The sequence below is a fragment of the Nyctibius grandis genome, chromosome 6 (assembly GCF_013368605.1).
Source record: "Nyctibius grandis isolate bNycGra1 chromosome 6, bNycGra1.pri, whole genome shotgun sequence".
Lineage (NCBI taxonomy): Eukaryota > Metazoa > Chordata > Aves > Nyctibiiformes > Nyctibiidae > Nyctibius > Nyctibius grandis.
This window is the reverse complement of record NC_090663.1, coordinates 14,090,573-14,109,482: the sequence shown is the minus strand read 5'-3', so window position 1 is coordinate 14,109,482 and position 18,910 is coordinate 14,090,573. Positions and strand designations below refer to the sequence as shown.

At 41.4% G+C, this 18,910-nt stretch overlaps 1 protein-coding gene across 1 annotated transcript in view; it reads left to right on the top strand.

Annotated features, from left to right (window-relative positions):
- Positions 1 to 18,674, top strand: part of EVC (EvC ciliary complex subunit 1) — a 66,036-nt gene extending 47,362 nt beyond the window's left edge. The window contains exons 15-21 of the mRNA XM_068403117.1: positions 5,264 to 5,470; positions 6,267 to 6,411; positions 12,757 to 12,865; positions 14,831 to 14,957; positions 15,614 to 15,707; positions 16,875 to 16,986; positions 18,015 to 18,674. Coding sequence (XP_068259218.1) covers positions 5,264 to 5,470; positions 6,267 to 6,411; positions 12,757 to 12,865; positions 14,831 to 14,957; positions 15,614 to 15,707; positions 16,875 to 16,986; positions 18,015 to 18,096 — 876 coding nt within the window. The 3' untranslated portion in view covers positions 18,097 to 18,674. The remainder of the gene's footprint in view (positions 1 to 5,263; positions 5,471 to 6,266; positions 6,412 to 12,756; positions 12,866 to 14,830; positions 14,958 to 15,613; positions 15,708 to 16,874; positions 16,987 to 18,014) is intronic.
- Positions 18,675 to 18,910: the final 236 nt, after the last annotated feature.

Below are 18,910 nucleotides of genomic sequence, written 5' to 3'. Positions count from 1 at the left end.
TAGGTACAGTATCTGGGTTTTTCTCCAGAAGTCTTTTATGCTATGATGTCTGGCATTAGAAGTAGCTGTAGAAGATCTCAAAAAATAAAAATGTTCAAGTTCCAAATAGAAAGGAAAATATCCTCTGTCAAAAATGCACCCACTGCTGGCATAAGAGGTCCCTGAGTGTGCCTGTTTTAGTTTGGGCAGACATTTTAAATTCTCTAATACTTTACCTACTGGCTAGCTGTCTGTGATATGTGTTATCATAGCAAGCTTATTTAGCTATTTATTTTACATGAAAATAATAATTAAAGAAGGCATGGCAACATGTATAAAGGACTTTTACACAAGTTACTGCTTCAGGGTAAGATAAATCCCTACTAATTCTTCTAGGGATTGTAATACACACTTGAAAAGTTCTTACTTGAGCATTAGAAGAAATTCTTTCCTCCACCAGACCTAGCAAGTTCTATACTGTCATCATTTTTCATTCTTTTTTCTTTCTCCTCTTTCCATGAGATGCTCAGCATCCATTCTCGTGACATCCTTCCAAATAATCTGGCTCCTGTAAGTCAAGGAGATGGGAGAAAGTTTAAGAGATTTTTAGACTTGATATTCCCACAGCTCACTTTCAAATCTGTTTGTGACTGTGTTTCTTGGAGTTAATCCATTAAGTGTTGTTGGTTATTTATTTGTCTGCATTGGATATTTACCTAGAACAAGAGCAAATTTCAGATTTCAACCTCAGAGGACCCTCCTGGCGGGTGTCAGTGATAGCCCCTGCCCAGCCCACTGCTGCTGCACATCTGGATTGAACCCATCCAACACTTTGCAGCTCTGTGCTCCTTGCTGTTGCTGTGTAATTAGCTGAGAGATAACATTGTGCATCCCTCTAATTCTGATTTGCATAATACAGAATCACAGAATCACAGAATCAACCAGGTTGGAAGAGACCTCAGGGATCATCGAGTCCAACCGTTGCCCTGACACCACCATGTCAACTAGACCATGGCACTAAGTGCCATGTCCAGTCTTTTCTTAAACACATCCAGAGATGGTGACTCCACCACCTCCCTGGGCAGCCCATTCCAATGTCTAATAACCCTTTCTGAAAAGAAATTCTTCCTAATGTCCAACCTGAACCTCCCCTGGTTCATAAAATCTATGATTTTATCTTGCAACATACATTTCTGGTACTTTACACTGCCTGGGTTTCTCAGTAAGATAACGTCACGTTACCTCTCTAATGTCCAGAGTGTGCAAGGTGCTGCAAGGCAGCATCAGCTGGTAGGGCACAAAAACTAAAATAAAGAAAAAAAAAAAGAAAAAAAAAAAAGAAAAGGGAAAAAAGTTCAAAAAAAGTTCAAAAAAAGAAAAAAAAGAGAGGTAGCTTCTGCACAAATTCCATTCACTTGAAAAGGGAGCACACAGCGTGAGGAATGATGCCTAGACTTTTCAGCAAGCGGAAGCAGCAAAGTGTTTTACCAACCTAGACTGGCAAGTCTGAATTGCCTGCTGGTGGCTACCCACACTGCTAAATAAGGACAGCCTGGATGCAAAGGCATCTGATTTGGCTCTGTGAAGAATTATCCAGAGCCATTGCGGTTTGTTAGCTCAGAAAAAACATTTCATGAATGCAACAGTCCTGTCTCCAGGGTGAGCTGAGCTATACAAACAGTGTAGTACACCTAAGAACATGCTCTACGAGGCAGACCTCAAACGGCTGCACACAGACACAGTTCAGGCCTCCCTGCACAACTGTTGCTGGAAACACAGGAACGCACAGAAACACCTGAATGTCTAGAGGGAATGAGACCAGATCTGACATTACTACTGTTAAGCTGAAACCAGTAAGGCTTTCAGGACCAAGTTGTTTCCTGCAGAATTACTCAGGTACCACTGCACTATTGCTCATGGAACTCCCAGTACTTCAGGTTCATGGAAAGCTTATTAGGTCTGACCAGCATGGTGTGAATTTATGGAGCTAGTTCAAAATCTGGAGGTGCAGCCATGCAGAACTAAAGACAGTGCAGGAACATCTATACAGCTCACCAGAGGACAAGATGTAGCACAATCTGGGCTAGCTGGCTCCATACCAAGTATATTTTGCACGGCACTTCTAACTGTGCATATTACTATCCCCATCATACGATGTATTCCAGACTTCCACCATCTTGGGTGTCAGAGATGTAAGTAATACGCGAAATCCAAATGTCCTTGTCAGTCCAAAACAAAGACATTGAAGACACCTTCCACCAGCCAAAAAATCCTACCTAATTTCCAACCATGAAATACAGAAGATGCTTCCCTTACATTCGTTACTTTAGCAAACAGCTTCGTAGAACATGCTCTGGTTTTCCATATTAGAAAGTTAAAAACCTTGAGTTTTCCAACTTGATCATTCACAATACACGGTGCTGAAGCTCCCTCTGCTGTTTGCATAAACAGTTAAGTTTTATACTTCAGTGTGTTCATCACACAAAGATAGATGTGAGACATGCAGATATTGGCCACAATTAAAAAACAATCAGGCAAAGAAGTCTGCCCAGAAAATTTCAGATCCCAGAGAGACAGAAAAAAAACAGTGTAGAGTAAAAGAAAAAAGTATAAGTTTCTTTTAGCACAAAGCTGAACCTTTCTATCCAATGAAAAAATCAAATTCAGAATTAAGGCAAAATGGTTTTTTAACACATTAATGCCAGCATAATCAATTAAAAATACAGAATAGAATAGAATGGTTTGGGTTGGAAGGGACCTTAAAGTTCATCTAGTTCCAACCCCCCTGCCACAGGCAGGGACACCTTTCCACTAGACCAGGTTGCTCAAAGCCCCATCCAGCCTGCCCTTGAACACTGCCAGGGAGGGGGCAGCCACAGCTTCGCTGGGCGACCTGTTCCAGAGTCTCACCACCCTCACAGGAAAGAATTTCTTCCTAATATCCAATCTAAATCTACCCCCTTTCAGTTTAAAACCATTCCCCCTCATCCTATCACTACATGCCCTTGTAAAAAGTCCCTCTCCAGCTTTTCTGTAGGCCCCCTTCAGGTACTGGAAGGCTGCTAGAAGGTCTCCCCGGCGCCTTCTCTTCTCCAGGCTGAAGAGCCCCAACTCTCTCAGCCTGTCTTCATAGGAGAGGTGCTCCAGCCCTCTGATCATCTTCGCGGCCCTCCTCTGGAGTCGCTCCAACAGCTCCATGTCCTTCTTATGGTGGGAGCCCCAGAGCTGGACGCAGCACTGCAGGTGGGGTCTCATGAGAGCAGAGTAAAGGGGCAGAATCACCTCCCTCGACCTGCTGGCCACGCCGCTTTTGATGCAGCCCAGGATACTGTTGGCCTTCTGGGCTGCAAGCGTACGTAGCCGGCTCATGTTGAGCTTCTCGTCAACCAATATATATATTTTCATACCTTCTTAGAAAGTACTCTGAAGCACTGTATCATGGATAAGCGCTGTACCATGGATAATACAATTCTATCTGCTGCCATTTTCATATTTGATAGTCTATTGAAGTAGCTCCTGTTAACTGTGAAAATCTCAAAATCTCATTAACCTTCAGAAGAAATAAAATATAAAATAATAAAATACAAATGCATATGACTGCATTCCTCTTGTTATGTGCTTTCCACTACTCCCTCTCACTTAGCTCCCACAGGGACATTAAATGATACAATCACTGTGTTCCCTAACAAAAATGAAATGGCCCCGGGTATTACTGTTCCTTTGGCCTCTCTCCATTACAGACTCTTTCCAAGGCCAGCTAAAACTCATCTCACAAGGAAGTGCCTAAAAATACACATATAAGATCCTTGCTCCCAAAGAAGTAGGACCTAGGTGTGGAATTGTGAAAAGTCAAAGAAAAAAAATGTTATGAATCAACCTCCAAAATTAGTACCAATGTATCAGGAGTTAAGGAAAATGTTAATTTACAGACACTCAACCAGAGTTTTAGACATACTGTGTTGTTTGAACTAAGCTTAATTTGAGGTTGTGCCAGTTTTAGACTGGGAGAGAGTGTCATGTCTATCTGTTGGTTTCATATAAAATGTAAAACAACACTAACGAATCCTAGCTTGGACATGATAACATGACATTGGGTCTCTTAAAAAAAAGAGAAATGGTTTAATGACATTCTGACTTTTTAAAAAAACCCACATCAAAACCATATGTCTAAGCTATAAATAAAGACATGTCAGAATAACCCAGTGTTAATAGAGACATCATTATTTTCCATAGATGAATGTGGGCAGAGCAGGTTCATTTCCTACTTGTATTTCTTATTTCCAAGACAGAATCAAATAGGTACTCTCAAATCCCCCAGAATAGTTTAATGTTATTTAGCCTTAAATGAGAATATTAATATAAGAAGAGGGACATCAGCAACTCAATAGAAAGCAATCTATGGAAGACTAATACACATAAGGAAGACAGAACAGGTCGTGCTGGTGAGTGTATACTGTTGTGTGCTAAAGAGAGTTTAGAGGGAAAGTGGATTTAAAAAGAAGCATAGAAAGTCATGGCAAGAATGGTCCAAAGACCTCAAGAGACTAGAACTCTTCAGCCTAAAAAAGAGAGGCCTTCTGGAATATCATAGGTTTTAAAACTGGCATAAAAGATATGAATAGGGAACAATTTTTTCACTTGCTTTTAATTTCTTGTTTCTAATAAAAGAAGAAGAGAGCACCGAACTAAGCTATTAGATGGCAGGTTCAAAATTAAGAAATACGTAAATAAGCTGTGGAACTCACCACCACAGGATGCTGTAGATGCCAAGAGTGCAAATGGTTTCCAAGTGCTATTAAATATGTTCATGACTTCTCCCAAGGGCTGTAAGTAGCAATATACCAACTTTTTCTCAGGAAGATCCCACAAACTGTACGACTATTCCAGGTGCATAACTGTATAGTTGCCTTGTTCCTGTGCACGTTACCAAGGCATCCACAATTATCCCTTACTGGACTCAGGATATTTAACCTAGATTGTTCGTATTTTTAATAGAAATAAGACCAAATTCAACAGTACAGAATAAAAAGATGGGAATATATCACTTCAAAATTACTGATGGGACAGGATGTAGCTGTTACTGTATGTATCATGACAGAGGCAATAGTTTTGTTGCAAAGACAAATGTGTTAAATGACTGTACATAAACTTCTGCTGGAAATTAGGTTATTCTAAGTTTTAAACCAGTAACGTTCTGAATAGGTGTAAGACTTTTTTTTAAAGTGAAGCTGACTAACTTTGTCAGTGTATTTAAATGGTGGTGCTCTTTTTGTCTGATTACCAGGAGTCCCACATTCTGGAAGAGGAGGAGAAGCTCGAGGAAGAAACACAGCAAACCCATTTAGAGTTTCACCAGCAGCTAGTCACAGAAATTCAAGAAGCTCTTCAGTTTCTTCAGCAGCGCATGGAGCAGGTGATTGGGCAGACACTGCTGCAGCATGCCCAACAGGAGGCTGGAAAAAAGAGTTCAGATGATGGACAGGACTTCAAGGTATAGAAATGTTCAATAGCGGTTTTCCAAACAAAATGAATGCTACTTTGTAAAATGGAAGGCAATTTCATTTATGCATACCCTATGCCTAGACGTATCAGCAGGAGACCATTACAACCTGTGTTAAAACTGAAGATACTTTGAGAAGTATTTACAAACTAACACTTACGTAGAAGTACAGTATTTTCTAGTGGCTTGCTATAGCAGCCAAAAGATTTTATTAAGCCAAACCCTGGAACATAAAAAAAACTGAGAGAGTCCTTGATGACAGGGAATGAGAAAAATGAGGAAGAAATTGAGATGGTTATCTGTTGATGAAAGTTTTATGGTTAATAGTATTTGTATATTAACAGCTTAATATTAATTCATAGATAAATAATTAAATAAAAATAAAACTTGCTTCACAGGTTAATAAAATTATTGCGAAGTAAATATTTGGATTTTCTGTATAGTGGAAAGTTGTAGTAGAGCTACACGTATATTGATTTACTTTGCTGGCAGTTGGGTTGACAGGAAAAATGGGCTATAGAGATTGAACATATAGGGGAATGGCCCCTTCCCAAATGGAGGTGAGGGACATTAGAAAGATTTTACTGTAATTTTTCATGTTGAAATGTTCCGTGGATGAATAGAAATACCTGTTTTCCAGCATCTTAGTCTGCCACATTTTTAAAGCACAAAATTCACAATTTTGTATGCACATACAAAATTAGATTGGGTCTTCAGTTTTAGACAGATCAAAACACTTCAGTTTTTGACTTAGAAAATTAATTGTGACTGGTACTGTGTAATACAGGAGAGACTGGTGGAAGCTGCTGTAGAAAGTGTGTATGGGACCAGCAATAATATCAATAGACTGGTGCAAAACTACTATCAGCAATTAGGAAAAATCACAGAAGGCTATGAAGGGAAAAAGCTTCAACAATTGAAATCCTTACAAGGTATGTATGATATTGATGACTGTAAGATAATTCTGCTTTTTAACAGATAAATTAATTTTCTTATCACTGTAAAGATTGCTTTTAAAAATAACAGAAATCTGTTATTTAAAGTAAGCAACAAAGCAAAAGAATGTGTAGGTCCATTTCGATCTTTGAAAGAGAAGTGGTAGAACTGTTATTATTAATAATTACTTGAATTACAGTCATGGATGCAGGACTCCGTTACTCACAGTTTGGTACAGACACACACGGAATGTTGACCCAGTGTTGGGGATTATAGTTGAACCATGAACTCTGGTTCACCAAGCTAAGATCAGAGATGCCACCATAATCACAACCACCAGCAATTGGTTTTCTGGTGCTCTAAACCTCAACACAAGGCAGAAGAATTGAGAAAGCAAAGAGTTGTACCAGTATTAGGTTATACAGCCAAGGTCTGCCATAAACACTGGTCAACTCTGAGTATTAATATATGCAAATAAAATGAATCAATGAATCAAATATTCACAGAGAGAGAGAGAGGGTGTATGACAGGCGCCTACAAGCTGAATCCCTTCTCCCATATTAGAAAACATAAACATCATTGGCAGACAGTCTGCATCCTCTGAGGTGACTGCCCTCAGCTTTAAGGAATAGTTTATTATATTACAGAATCACAGAATCACAGAACATTAGGGATTGGAAGGGACCTCGAAAGATCATCCAGTCCAATCCCCCTGCTGGAGCAGGATTGCCTAGACCATATCACACAGGAACGCGTCCAGGCGGGTTTTGAACGTCTCCAGAGAAGGAGACTCCACAACCTCTCTGGGCAGCCTGTTCCAGTGTTCGGTCACCCTCACCATAAAGAAGTTTTTCCTCATATTTATGTGGAACCTCCTGTGTTCCAGCTTGCACCCATTGTCCCTTGTCCTCTCAAGGGATGTCACTGAGAAGAGCCTGGCTCCATCCTCATGACACTTGCTCTTTACATATTTATAAACATTAATGAGGTCACCCCTCAGTCTCCTCTTCTCTAAGCTAAAGAGACCCAGCTCCCTCAGCCTCTCCTCATAAGGGAGATGTTCCACCCCCTTAATCATCTTTGTGGCTCTGCGCTGGACTCTCTTTAGCAGTTCCCTGTCCTTCTTGAACCAAGGGGCCCAGAACTGGACACAATATTCCAGATGCGGCCTCACCAGGGCAAAGTAGAGGGGGAGGAGAACCTCTCTCGACCTGCTAACCACACCCCTTCTAATACACCCCAGGATGCCATTGGCCTTCTTGGCCACAAGGGCACACTGCTGGCTCATGGTCATCCTGTTGTCCACTAGGACCCCCAGGTCCCTTTCCCCTACGCTGCTCTCCAACAGGTCTGCCCCCGACTTGTACTCATACATGGGGTTGTTCTTGCCCAGATGCAGGACTCTACACTTGCCCTTGTTATATTTCATTAAATTTCTCCCCGCCCAACTCTCCAGCCTGTCTAGGTCCCTCTGAATGGCTGCGCAGCCTTCCGGCGCGTCAGCCACTCCTCCCAGTTTTGTGTCATCAGCGAACTTGCTGACAGCGCACTCTAATCCCTCATCCAAGTCATTAATGAATATATTGAATAGTACTGGTCCCAGTACCGACCCTTGAGGGACTCCGCTAGACACAGACCTCCAACTGGACTCTGTCCCATTGACCACCACTCTCTGGCTTCTTTCCTTCAGCCAGTTCACAATCCACCTCACTACCCGATCATCCAGACCACACTTCCTCAGTTTAGCTGCGAGGATGCTGTGGGAGACCGTGTCAAACGCTTTACTGAAATCGAGATAGACCACATCCACAGCTTTACCATCATCTATCCACCGGGTTACGTCCTCATAAAAGGCTATCAAGTTGGTTAAGCATGACTTCCCCTTGGTGAAGCCATGCTGAGTGCCCCTAATGATCCCCCTATCCTTGATGTGCCTAGAGACAGCACCAAGGACAAGTTGTTCCATCACCTTTCTGGGGATGGAGGTGAGGCTGACCGGTCTATAGTTACCCGGGTCCTCCTTCTTGCCCTTTTTGAAGACTGGAGTGACATTCGCTTTCCTCCAGTCCTCAGGCACCTCTCCCGTTGCCCACGACTTAGCAAAGATGATGGAGAGCGGCCTAGCAATGACTTCCGCCAGCTCCCTCAGCACCCGCGGGTGCATCCCATCAGGGCCCATGGATTTATGGACGTCCAGATTGCTTAATTGGTCCCTGACCCAGCCCTCGTCAACCAAGACAGATTCCTCCTCTATCCTGACTTCTTCTGGGGCCTCAGGGGTCCAGGGCTCCTCAGGACAGCCTCCAGCAGTATAGACAGAGGCAAAGAAGGCATTCAGTAACTCCGCCTTCTTTTTATCCTCTGTCTCCAGGGCCCCCACCTCATTCATCAGTGGGCCTACATTGCCTCTAGTGTTGGCTTTACCTGCAATGTATTTGAAGAAGCCCTTTCTGTTGTCCTTGACCTCTCTTGCAAGGTTTAATTCCAAGGAGGCCTTAGCTTTCCTAGTTGCCTCCCTACATCCTCTGACAACAGCCTTATATTCCTCCCAAGTGGCCAGCCCCTCCTTCCATGATCTGTACACCCTCTTCTTCCACTTGAGTTTGCCCAGCAGTTCCCTGTTTAACCATGCAGGTCTCCTGGTACCCTTCCTTGACTTCCTACCTGCTGGGATGCTCTGATCTTGAGCTCGGAAGAAGCAGTCCTTGAATGCTAACCAACTGTCTTGGGCCCCCTTACCTTCTAGTACCCTGTCCCATGGGATTTCCCCTAGCAATTGCTTGAAAAGGCCAAAGTTGGCCCTCCTGAAGTCCAGGGTTGTGATTCTGCTAGCTATTCTGTTCCTGCCACATGAGATCCTGAACTCTGCCATCTCATGGTCACTACAACCAAGGCTGCCCTCAGCCTTCACCTCTTCAACCAGACCCTCCTTGTTAGTGAGGATAAGATCCAGCAGCGCTCCTCTCCTAGTTGGCTCATCCACCATTTGCATCAGAAAGTTATCATCAATGCACTGGAGGAACCTCCTGGACTGAGGATGGCTGGCTGAGTAGTCCTCCCAGCAAATATCAGGGTAGTTGAAATCCCCCATGACAACCAGGCCCTGTAATTGCGAGACTGCTCTCAGCTGCCTGTAGAAGGCCTCATCACCCTCCTCATCCTGATCCGGTGGCCTGTAATAGACACCCACAACAGTATCACCCCTGCCAGCCTGCCCCTTAATTCGCACCCACAAACTCTCAACTCGCTCCTGATCCGCCCCTGGACAGAACTCAATACATTCTAGCTGCTCACTCACATAAAGAGCAACTCCACCACCTCTCCTTAGTGGCCTGTCTTTCCTGAACAAGACATAGCCATCCATGACCACATTCCAGTCATGCGAGGCATCCCACCAAGTCTCTGTGATTGCCACTAAATCATAGCCCCCTGACCGAACACGGATTTCCAACTCCTCCTGTTTATTCCCCATGCTGCGTGGATTGGTGTACAGGCATTTCAGGGAGCGAGCTGAGCGCACCGATTTCACCCTAGGGGGATGGGAGGCCTCCTGGTCTCCCTCAACACTAGAGCGTTCCTTTTTTGGAATATTCATTCCTTTTTTGGCTTAGTGAAATGTTGTTTTCTCTGAAGTTGAGAAAATGCATTAGAGGAGACACCAAAAAGCCAAGCGTGCCCTTCTTGGAACACTGTGTGAGCTGCCACATTCTTTCTTAGTTGTCAACCATGACCCTCTTACAGCTTGTGAAACTGTTGAAGAGGTGTATGAACTGCTGGATCTCACGTAAATACAGGTGCTCCTGGACCTATTTTTAATTGACTAGTTCCTTCAGGACAGGAGAACAAAAGCAAACTGTGATTATTGATTTCTTTTGTAAACGCTCTTCCCTCCCCTGGGTGAAGGCTGTCGGCATTAAATGAAGTTAGCAAGTTAGTGAAACGGCAATATCATCAGAGGTTGTATTTGAGACACATGGAATGGATTTTATTTCTAAAAATAGAGTTAGCAATTTTAAATAGAAATTATTCTTTAGCCACAGAAGAGAGTTTTTGAAGAGGAACAGGCATATCCACTGAAGGCTGAGATCCAGACATGAGTGGGTAGGAAGGATTTGTGAGCCCCAGTAGGAGCTAGATATGCTCACTGGTTATAAGAGAGAACCAATCTGTTTTGCACTGCCCTGTCGTGAACCTTGAAGACTTTAATATTGAAAGCTGGGTTAGGCAAAATCTGTGCCTGGATTTTTGACAATCTGTATTTTAAACATTGGCAGCTAGCAAGGCAGTTACTTAAGTTCTCACAAAGTCCCTCTAAAGACTTCTTTGGCCCTGATTCAGCCAACTACAGAGTCTAAAATCCCTTTGATTTGAGTTCCTTTAAGCAGGAATTAAAACTGAAGTCTGTTCCAGAATGCTCCTCTGATCTGCGCTGAGATGGATGTCGTTACACACTTGAATGCTCTCAACTGGTCTCCCAAATAGGTTGTGAGACATAGAATACCAGTCAGTAGAACCACAGTCAGCCTTTGAGTAATTGCTCATTTAGATTATTTTTTCTCCTAGAGTTTGTGTGGATATATTATTGTTTCAGTGTATTGGTGTTCCATGAACTACAAGGAAGAAAATTACATGTGTAAGCTAAGCACATTTTCTTTTCAACTGAAGGAAAAGAAGATCCTTCTGCTGCAGTGTAAGCCTACAGGCATGAGGGAGGATGAGAGTATTTATGTTGGTAATAAAAGTAGGAGTGTTTTAGATTTGGGTGGCCAGAGAGAAATCCAGCTGAGATTTACAGATCAAATTAATTGCTACAGTGAAAAAAATATTGCAAACCTACATGTGCATGCTGCAGCCTGGCTGAGATTTTCAGTATCAACAGATTACTACAGCTTTGTTGGTGCTTTTTACATTAGGAGTGAGCACCACCATCTGATAAGGGACTTTGATGTTTTAGTACACGCAAGTCTTTCTTTAACCAAAGTCAAAATTTGTGATGCAGAACCCCACTCCTTTCTCATTTCAGCTGCTGTATTGGCCCCAAAAGCATTTAAATTTCTCTCTGTGATTCTTAACAGCCTGAAGCTTCGTTCCAGGGCGCAGCCAGGACACCCTAAGCCCTGCTAGCCTGCCAACTACTTTCCATCCAAGTTCAGCCAGGAGGCAGAACATCCATGTTTCTTCCTTTTCAGAAGGGGCTGATCTGTTAGGTCATCACCGAGCATGATTACCACACTGAGAGTGTGATCCTCTTCACCAAATACTCTCATAACTTCTCTCTCTAAAACACAAGTTGGAAAAAACAGTGTTGGCAATAGAGCCACCTACTATGTGATAGCCTTGGGGTTTGAATGGCCACATAGGAAATTTGTTATATGCACTTCATTCAGTGATAGCTAAATAGGAGTAAGGAGCATAATGCTGGGCTTGTCTCTCCCAGTGACTGGGCTTAATGTCAGGCTAGAGGATTTTGCATCTTTGGGCATCCCTTGGCCTAGTAAATCTGAATTTATGGTCTGTCTGGCACAGCTGCAGGAAAAAAGGTGGAGAGTATGTCCCCTCTTCCAGCCAGCCCAGCCCAGCCTAGAGTACAGCGAGTAACTGCTCCCTGATGGTGCTGTTGGTAAGAGGGGTGCCTGTTAGCCTCTCCGAGCATTCAGAAGTGGTTGAATGCTCCCCAAATGAATGTTATGTACCCTAATCTGTTATGTACCCATCCGTCTCCCTCCTGCTGCGTTTTATTTAAAAGCAGTGGTGCAAGGAAACCAGTCCTATCTGGCAGACATGCCCCAAGCCTTGCTGCCAGGCAGGAGTTCATGGGCAAGAGTCAGGAGCCTGGTCAGCAGATAAATGCCAAGTTACTCGCAGAGTGTGAGCGTATGCAAAAGTACCCAGAATACTTCCCCAACAAATGAGGGGACGTCTAGTAAAGTTAGGCATTTCCAGAGCTAAGTGGCCTCTGAGCAGAGGTTTTCTTTATATTGCATTTTTTGTTTAGGTATTGCAGTTCTTGCTCGAGGCATCAGAGTCTTTCATAAAATCTCTGCTTCAAGTTCCATGTTAATCAGTTAGCCTAATGGGAGAAGTAGATAAGAATAGGAATTCAGTGACATTACCATCCCAGCTAGATGATGCACAAACTATTATTGTCTGTGCAACAGATCACAGTAGCAGAGCAAGAGTGTGTAAGAAAGAAGTACTTGATATCCCTAAGGAGCAGTAATTTTGGGAAGACTACCTAGAACAGGGATTAATTTGTGCTGATGCAAAACATAAATTGTAAGGTTGCCACAACTCAGAATTTGTAATTTTGAGCAGAAAATTTTACAAAAACATTATTTCAGCAGAAAGAGGTGAAAGGAACAGACTTAGGAAGAAACAAGAGAATGAACTGGCATTGAAAGAAAAACAGACCAAAGGCCTCCTGAACGTATCATCCACAGTCCATCAAAGGTAAGAGCAGGCAGCAGCACTGCTGACTCCATTTAAATGTTGTAAGTGTTTGCAGATCTACATAAATGTCTAGCTGAATAAATGTCTTGATTTTGCATTTTATATTTGTCTTCGATGGAAAAGAAATATCTGTTGCCAAATTATGTCTACCCTTTGATCTCAGAGAATTACTTTCTTATTAATTAAACTTCTTGATGCTCATTAATTACAGACTGAAGAACTATACATGGACAGCTTGAAAAGAGAGAATGAAAAACAATGCCAAAACATACGCCAAATTTTAAAAGAAATCTAACATAAATGTAGGATGGGAACCAATGCTATCTTACTTATTACGTTCCATCTTTTCTGCTTTGAACGTCAAAAGTGTTTGTTAGTTTGCTGTTGAGTAAACATATACCATATGAAGAAAAAATGTTTGAAGCATAAATAATACTCAAAATGGCAAGATTTCAGCGAATGCCTTGGACAATCAGGATTACTTGCACTAAATTTAGAGTGGAAACTCTCAAATAGTAATTAAATAAAAATTGTATTTAATTCATTACTGATTTTATGAAACTTAAGAGTCCAGAGAAAAAGCACTGCAATTCCAAAGGAATAAGTTGTCGTAAAAAGCTGTATGACTTGGCATGCACATGATACATTTCTGTAATCATTTTATTTCTTTACTCTTGATTTATCATCCAGAACAACATGGCGTCTGCAGTTTTGACATTGTAAAGAGGTTCATTCTTTTTTTTAGGCATTCTGTTACTTCTAAATTGAAAGAAATCATTGCCCACTTTCTGGTTTTCACCCTTGTTTAAATTAGTATGGAAATAGATTCAGGTAATAAAGGGCTTCATAAAAGATCTGGTAGTTATTCATTATCAAGTTTATAATTTATTCTGACATATAAATTCACTTCTAGCTGTTGTCTCAGTTTTTTCTTCCATAATCTGTTCTAGTGTCTTAAAACAAAATACAATCAAATTAGCCTTCATGCAAGCAGAAATACAGTATTCAAGAATGTAACTATTCAGTATCTAAGCTGGTCTCATAAACATTAGTAATCCAACCCATTTTCCTATTGTTATTATGATGTCTTTTACAGTCAAATCGTAGTCCTGTGTAAATTAATGACAAAATTTCCATTAATTTGTCTAACTCCTATTAAATTCAACATAAATTGTTTTATTTCCTTTTGCCCTTGGTGCAACATTATGAGTGCGAGTTCAAAAAGCAAATTTTGAAAGCTAACCTTCTGTAAGCATTGACTATTACAATAGCAACTTCGTTATGTGTAGATGTCAGAAACAATTTGTGTTATCTCCTTCCCTGAGGAATGTGATGGGTGATTGGCAGCGTTGCTTCAAAGTAGATCAGGCAAGAGGACAGAAGGAATACAGATTCAACAAAGTTGCAGCCATTCAGGTTCTACTGTATTAATATTAATCTTTAACCAGCAAAATGAAACAAGTGAAGAATATAGTTGTCAATGCTCCCAATTGCCAAGTTTTGCATTACCATGTTTCTGGCTTATTCTCAACCTGGTACAGAAGAGCCCTGAATGAAATGCTCAATTCTTAATCCCTTATCCTCACGCCTGATCCTCTAACAGCTTGTCTCTTTGGCAAGCAGACAGTAAAGCTGACTTTAGAAACGTACAATGGTTTTCAAAGCAGACTTCAACATTAAAGCTGAACTCCAGGTCCCAAAGTCCAGGCATGGACTCCCCAAATTTCTGCTGCAATTCCTACCTCTGAAAGGAGCTTGTATTCCATGGAGAACCAAAGCAGGTTATTAAAATAAGTAAATCTAACTAAAAATCTACTACAAAATGGTTTGTCCCAGGAGAAGCTGGATGGGCTGATACTGTTAATGAGTCTTTCTCTCTACAATGTCTTCTAAATAGATTTTGCCAGGATTGTATTCATCCCTTGATCTGAACAACATCGGTACTTTTAAATTTCCCTTTACCAGGATGGTGCTGCAGCAAAAGAAGGTTTTGTCTCAGTTTGAACTGCAGCAGCAAATTCGTCTGGAGTCTCTGAAGCAAAAGCTGCTGGGATTGCATCACCTAGAAACTGAGCTGGAGAATCAGCTAAAGGTAAATCAGGGTAAAATGACTCAGGGATCTGAATCAGTCCATGGCAAAACATCGGACAGGTTGTAAGGGTCTCTTTGCTGTCCCAGTTGAAATCAGTGCTAAGATTCACCACTGTCTTCACCATTGAAGCTATGGCTCAAAACCCAGTAACACATACAGACAGTTAACAGTTTGAAACTATTTCCTACAAAGAGAACCGGGGACTTGGGGGAGGCGTTATATTCTCTGTCTTGCTTATTGACAGTTCTGTATTGTGTCTGTTGGAAGTACAGACTCACTTTTTGGTTACTTGAACATCTCTACCTAATCAGATGGAGACTACTCAGCCTCACTACTAATACATCAGTGTGCTTGAGCTCATGGCCACGACAAGGGGGATCAGGCCCAAACGCAGTGTAGACGTGACCAGCCAGGTTTCACATCAGATCTCGTGCCCTCATCACACGCATGCTTTCAGCCTGTTCGTGTTAACGAGAAGCTAGAGTTCTCCTCACTGAATATTTTTTCAGTAAGAAACACATCTCTGATGCTAGCCATGTTGTTTCCTATGTTTCTGCAAGGACTTACACCTTTTTTGTTGTGCCACATGTAGAATAACATAACCCAGAACCCAGCTGTGTTGTGTTAACTGACTTCTGGTTTATCCTCCTGTGCAGGAAGCAGAGCAGGACTTTGTGAGTGAGTTGGCTGCGCTGGCCCGAGTTCCAGTGGTGATGAAGAAGAAGCCTTCAAAAAGGAGCAAGCCAGCAGGTTAGTACAACTCTGGATTGTTTTAAAAAACACATCATACCACATATCAGTGTATATTTTGCAATATAACACAATGGAGTTTTAGGAGAGATTTTTCGTTGGTGCCATTTCCCTAATCGGGGTATAGAAAAGTAAGGCGACCGTCCAAGGTCACCCAGCTTGCACGTAGCAGAGCCACAAATAAGTGTCACTGTTCCTTACTCCAGAGCAGTCCTTTAGCCTATAGATCCCATTGTGTCCCCTGAGGTAAGGCTTTGCCTTGCTCAAACCAGAATTATGTTTCATGTCTTAATTAGTTCTTTAACAAGGACTCCGTTCGCCTCGATCACTAAGTCTTTGGGAGGCCAGCAGAGCTGAATCACTCAGTTTTCATTCTCCAGGTAGAATGGAAGAATCGGCCTTCCCACACACATTCAGAAGTAAAATCTTACTGAATGAGGAAATTTGAAATATTTATATGAATTTACTACAGTTTTAACAAATTAGACTAATTCATTATTCAAGAGAGAGTTAGGGACAAATTGTCAGAATAGCAGTTGTGTTCCCGGATCTATATTTGGAGTGGAGCGTGCAAATTCTCATCCTTTGAGCCATGCAATTCTGCTGTCATTATCAGAATGAAACATTTGGCATTACATTTGAAAGATGCTGAAAGGTCAGACAGGTGCCTGAAAGAGAAAAGCAGCTTACTCACCTGAATGATTTTGAAGGCTCTCTCCTCAGCTGGTTGTTTCTCAAGCATGCAGAGCTGTTTGTCCTGGTATGCACCGTGACCCGAGGGACATGTGTGACTTTTGAATCAGGTTGTTCTTATTCAAATCACATAAAATTATGAAGTGATTTTCTTCTGTTTGCTAGTAGTAAAAAGCTATTTTCAATTACTTGCCACGAAAATATATGATAGGGCTTTCAACTGTTGCACCTCATGGAAACTTACTTCAGTGTTCAGCAAGTATGGAAGTTCAACACTCTGTGAGAACTAACCGATAGTAAAAAAATAGTATTCTAGACTAATGTAAAGTGGAATGATTTCCTTGGAATAATAACGTATATGTATGAATGAAGTGTTAGAGTATATTTTTTTGCTTTATGTTGATCAAAACCAAACAAGCTCTACTACTGTCTGTGATTCTTTTTTTCTTAATCCACATGCGTTTGGCAATTCAGGGGGAAAAACAAACTCAAAAAGAAAGACCATTCAGTCACCAGAATCAGAAGACAAAGATAATTCTCATGAAAATATTCAAGAGCCCCCTGGACTGACTTCTGGCTTATGCAGGTACAGTAGAGGCTAAAAAAAAGGGTATGTGAAAAACATTATAAATTTTACAAAAAGCAGTACAAAATGTACTTTCTAAGCAGGTATGTCAGTCAAACCCAAAGTATAACACCTACACTAGCTCAGCTTCTTCCTTAATACTTACTTCTCACATGTATTTGACCTTTTTTCCCCCCATATTTTTTAAATTTAGAAAAATCATCTGAGTTTGCTTGTCTGTGCTGTTATGTATTTTATAAATAACTTTGATTTTAGCTAGAGAAATGAGAAATACTGTTTCCAAATTTCCTTTAATTAGGTTTTTTAAAACCTGAGTCACAGACAGCATAAATCAGCACAGACAAGTGAATCCAATGGAACTAGGCTGACATGTAGCAACCAAAATATGGTCTGTGGTATTTAGGCTTTCAACTTCCACCTTTATTTCAGGAACAAAGGCAAGCGCCAGTCTTTGGCTGATGAGGGTAGCAGCTCTAACAATGATTTTCTTGATAGATGTTGCAGTTGGCTTACGCTGGGGTGCTAACTAGAGGAGAAGAAATGGCTACAAACCTGAAAGATGCCAGCTGATTACTATGGGCAGATCAAACCAGCCAGCTGGTCTCTGGGGCTTGATATATTGAGCAGAGAAAATCCTGTTGACAGGCAAAGCAAACAGTTGGTTCTCAGGAGCCACAGGCCTTTGGGGAAAAGTATTTATCCCCTGAGTGACCTCAGCCTGGGACTGACTTCAGGAGATGGCTCCTTTCCCTGATGGCATCAACCCTTTTCACACACTCCTTTCCCACAGCCAACAAGTGATACGTGTGTAGGGAACAGGGATGCAACAAAGGAACGGTGATCTTTATGCAACTTTGTTTTGGCAGCCTCAACAGGGGCAGCTGAAACCAGTGAGTGCAGAAGTTATAATTATATAGCAAGCGCCTTTCTTCTCTTATCAAAATTATTTTAGTTTAAGAGAGAATTGTAGCATTTAAAAAAAAATCTGTCTACAATTTTGTTTTATTTTTCTTGTTTATTTCTCTCAGAGAGAGGTTACAGAGTCCACACGAAGGGGAGACTGAACAGAGGGAAAACTCAAAGATGCTAAAAAAAAGAAGCAACAGATAGTAAAAGCACTTACATGAGCTGTCTGCACACGGAGTACCAGCATTCTTCTGGGGAATCTCAGCAGCTATAAATACTTCCTGAGCTGCTTTACTGAGGAACAACGAAGAACATCAATAATAACCAAGAAACCTTCTTTAGCTACAGACCAAGAATCAATCCTGACTTCCTTTAACTGTTAGTAAAACATTCCCACTTGGTTTTGGTAAGGGAGAACAAGGAATTCTTTCATATAAGCTCTTCCAGATCGCTTGGCGAATGTGGAGGGGAGATGATAGTTTTAGATTAGGAATATACCTGAGGAAAGTGTGCTTGTAGGAGAACAGATCCACACTAGGCTGGTTGCCCAGGTCAGTGTATCTCAGTAAGGTTTCATTACAATAGTGATGTACCATTTGCTTTTGAGCCCTAAATGTGGTAGATGGAGTCTTAATATTTTGTGATTGCTGCTTTGGACTAACAAAACCAGATAGAAATGTAAAGAATATGTAAACAGACTTCAGATGGTATGGGTACGTCAAAAGATGACATTTGGTCTCTGTTATATTTTAGTGCTTCCAAAGAATGCTTTTTTCCATGGTTTTTAAAATTTGTACAAAGATTTTTATAAATGTATTTCTCTGCATTTGTCTCAGATTTCAAGTTATTATTTTTAGGAAGAATGTGACAAAACCAGTTTACTGTTGTGTTTTTTGTACTTCAGTTTCTAGTCTTCTTCCTTAAGTACACTCTTTTGTTTCCAACATACTTTGTTATGCTCATTAGTTTCTTAAGGGAATTCTTCTTGTTATGCAAAGCAGCTAGTTCTTACAGAGCA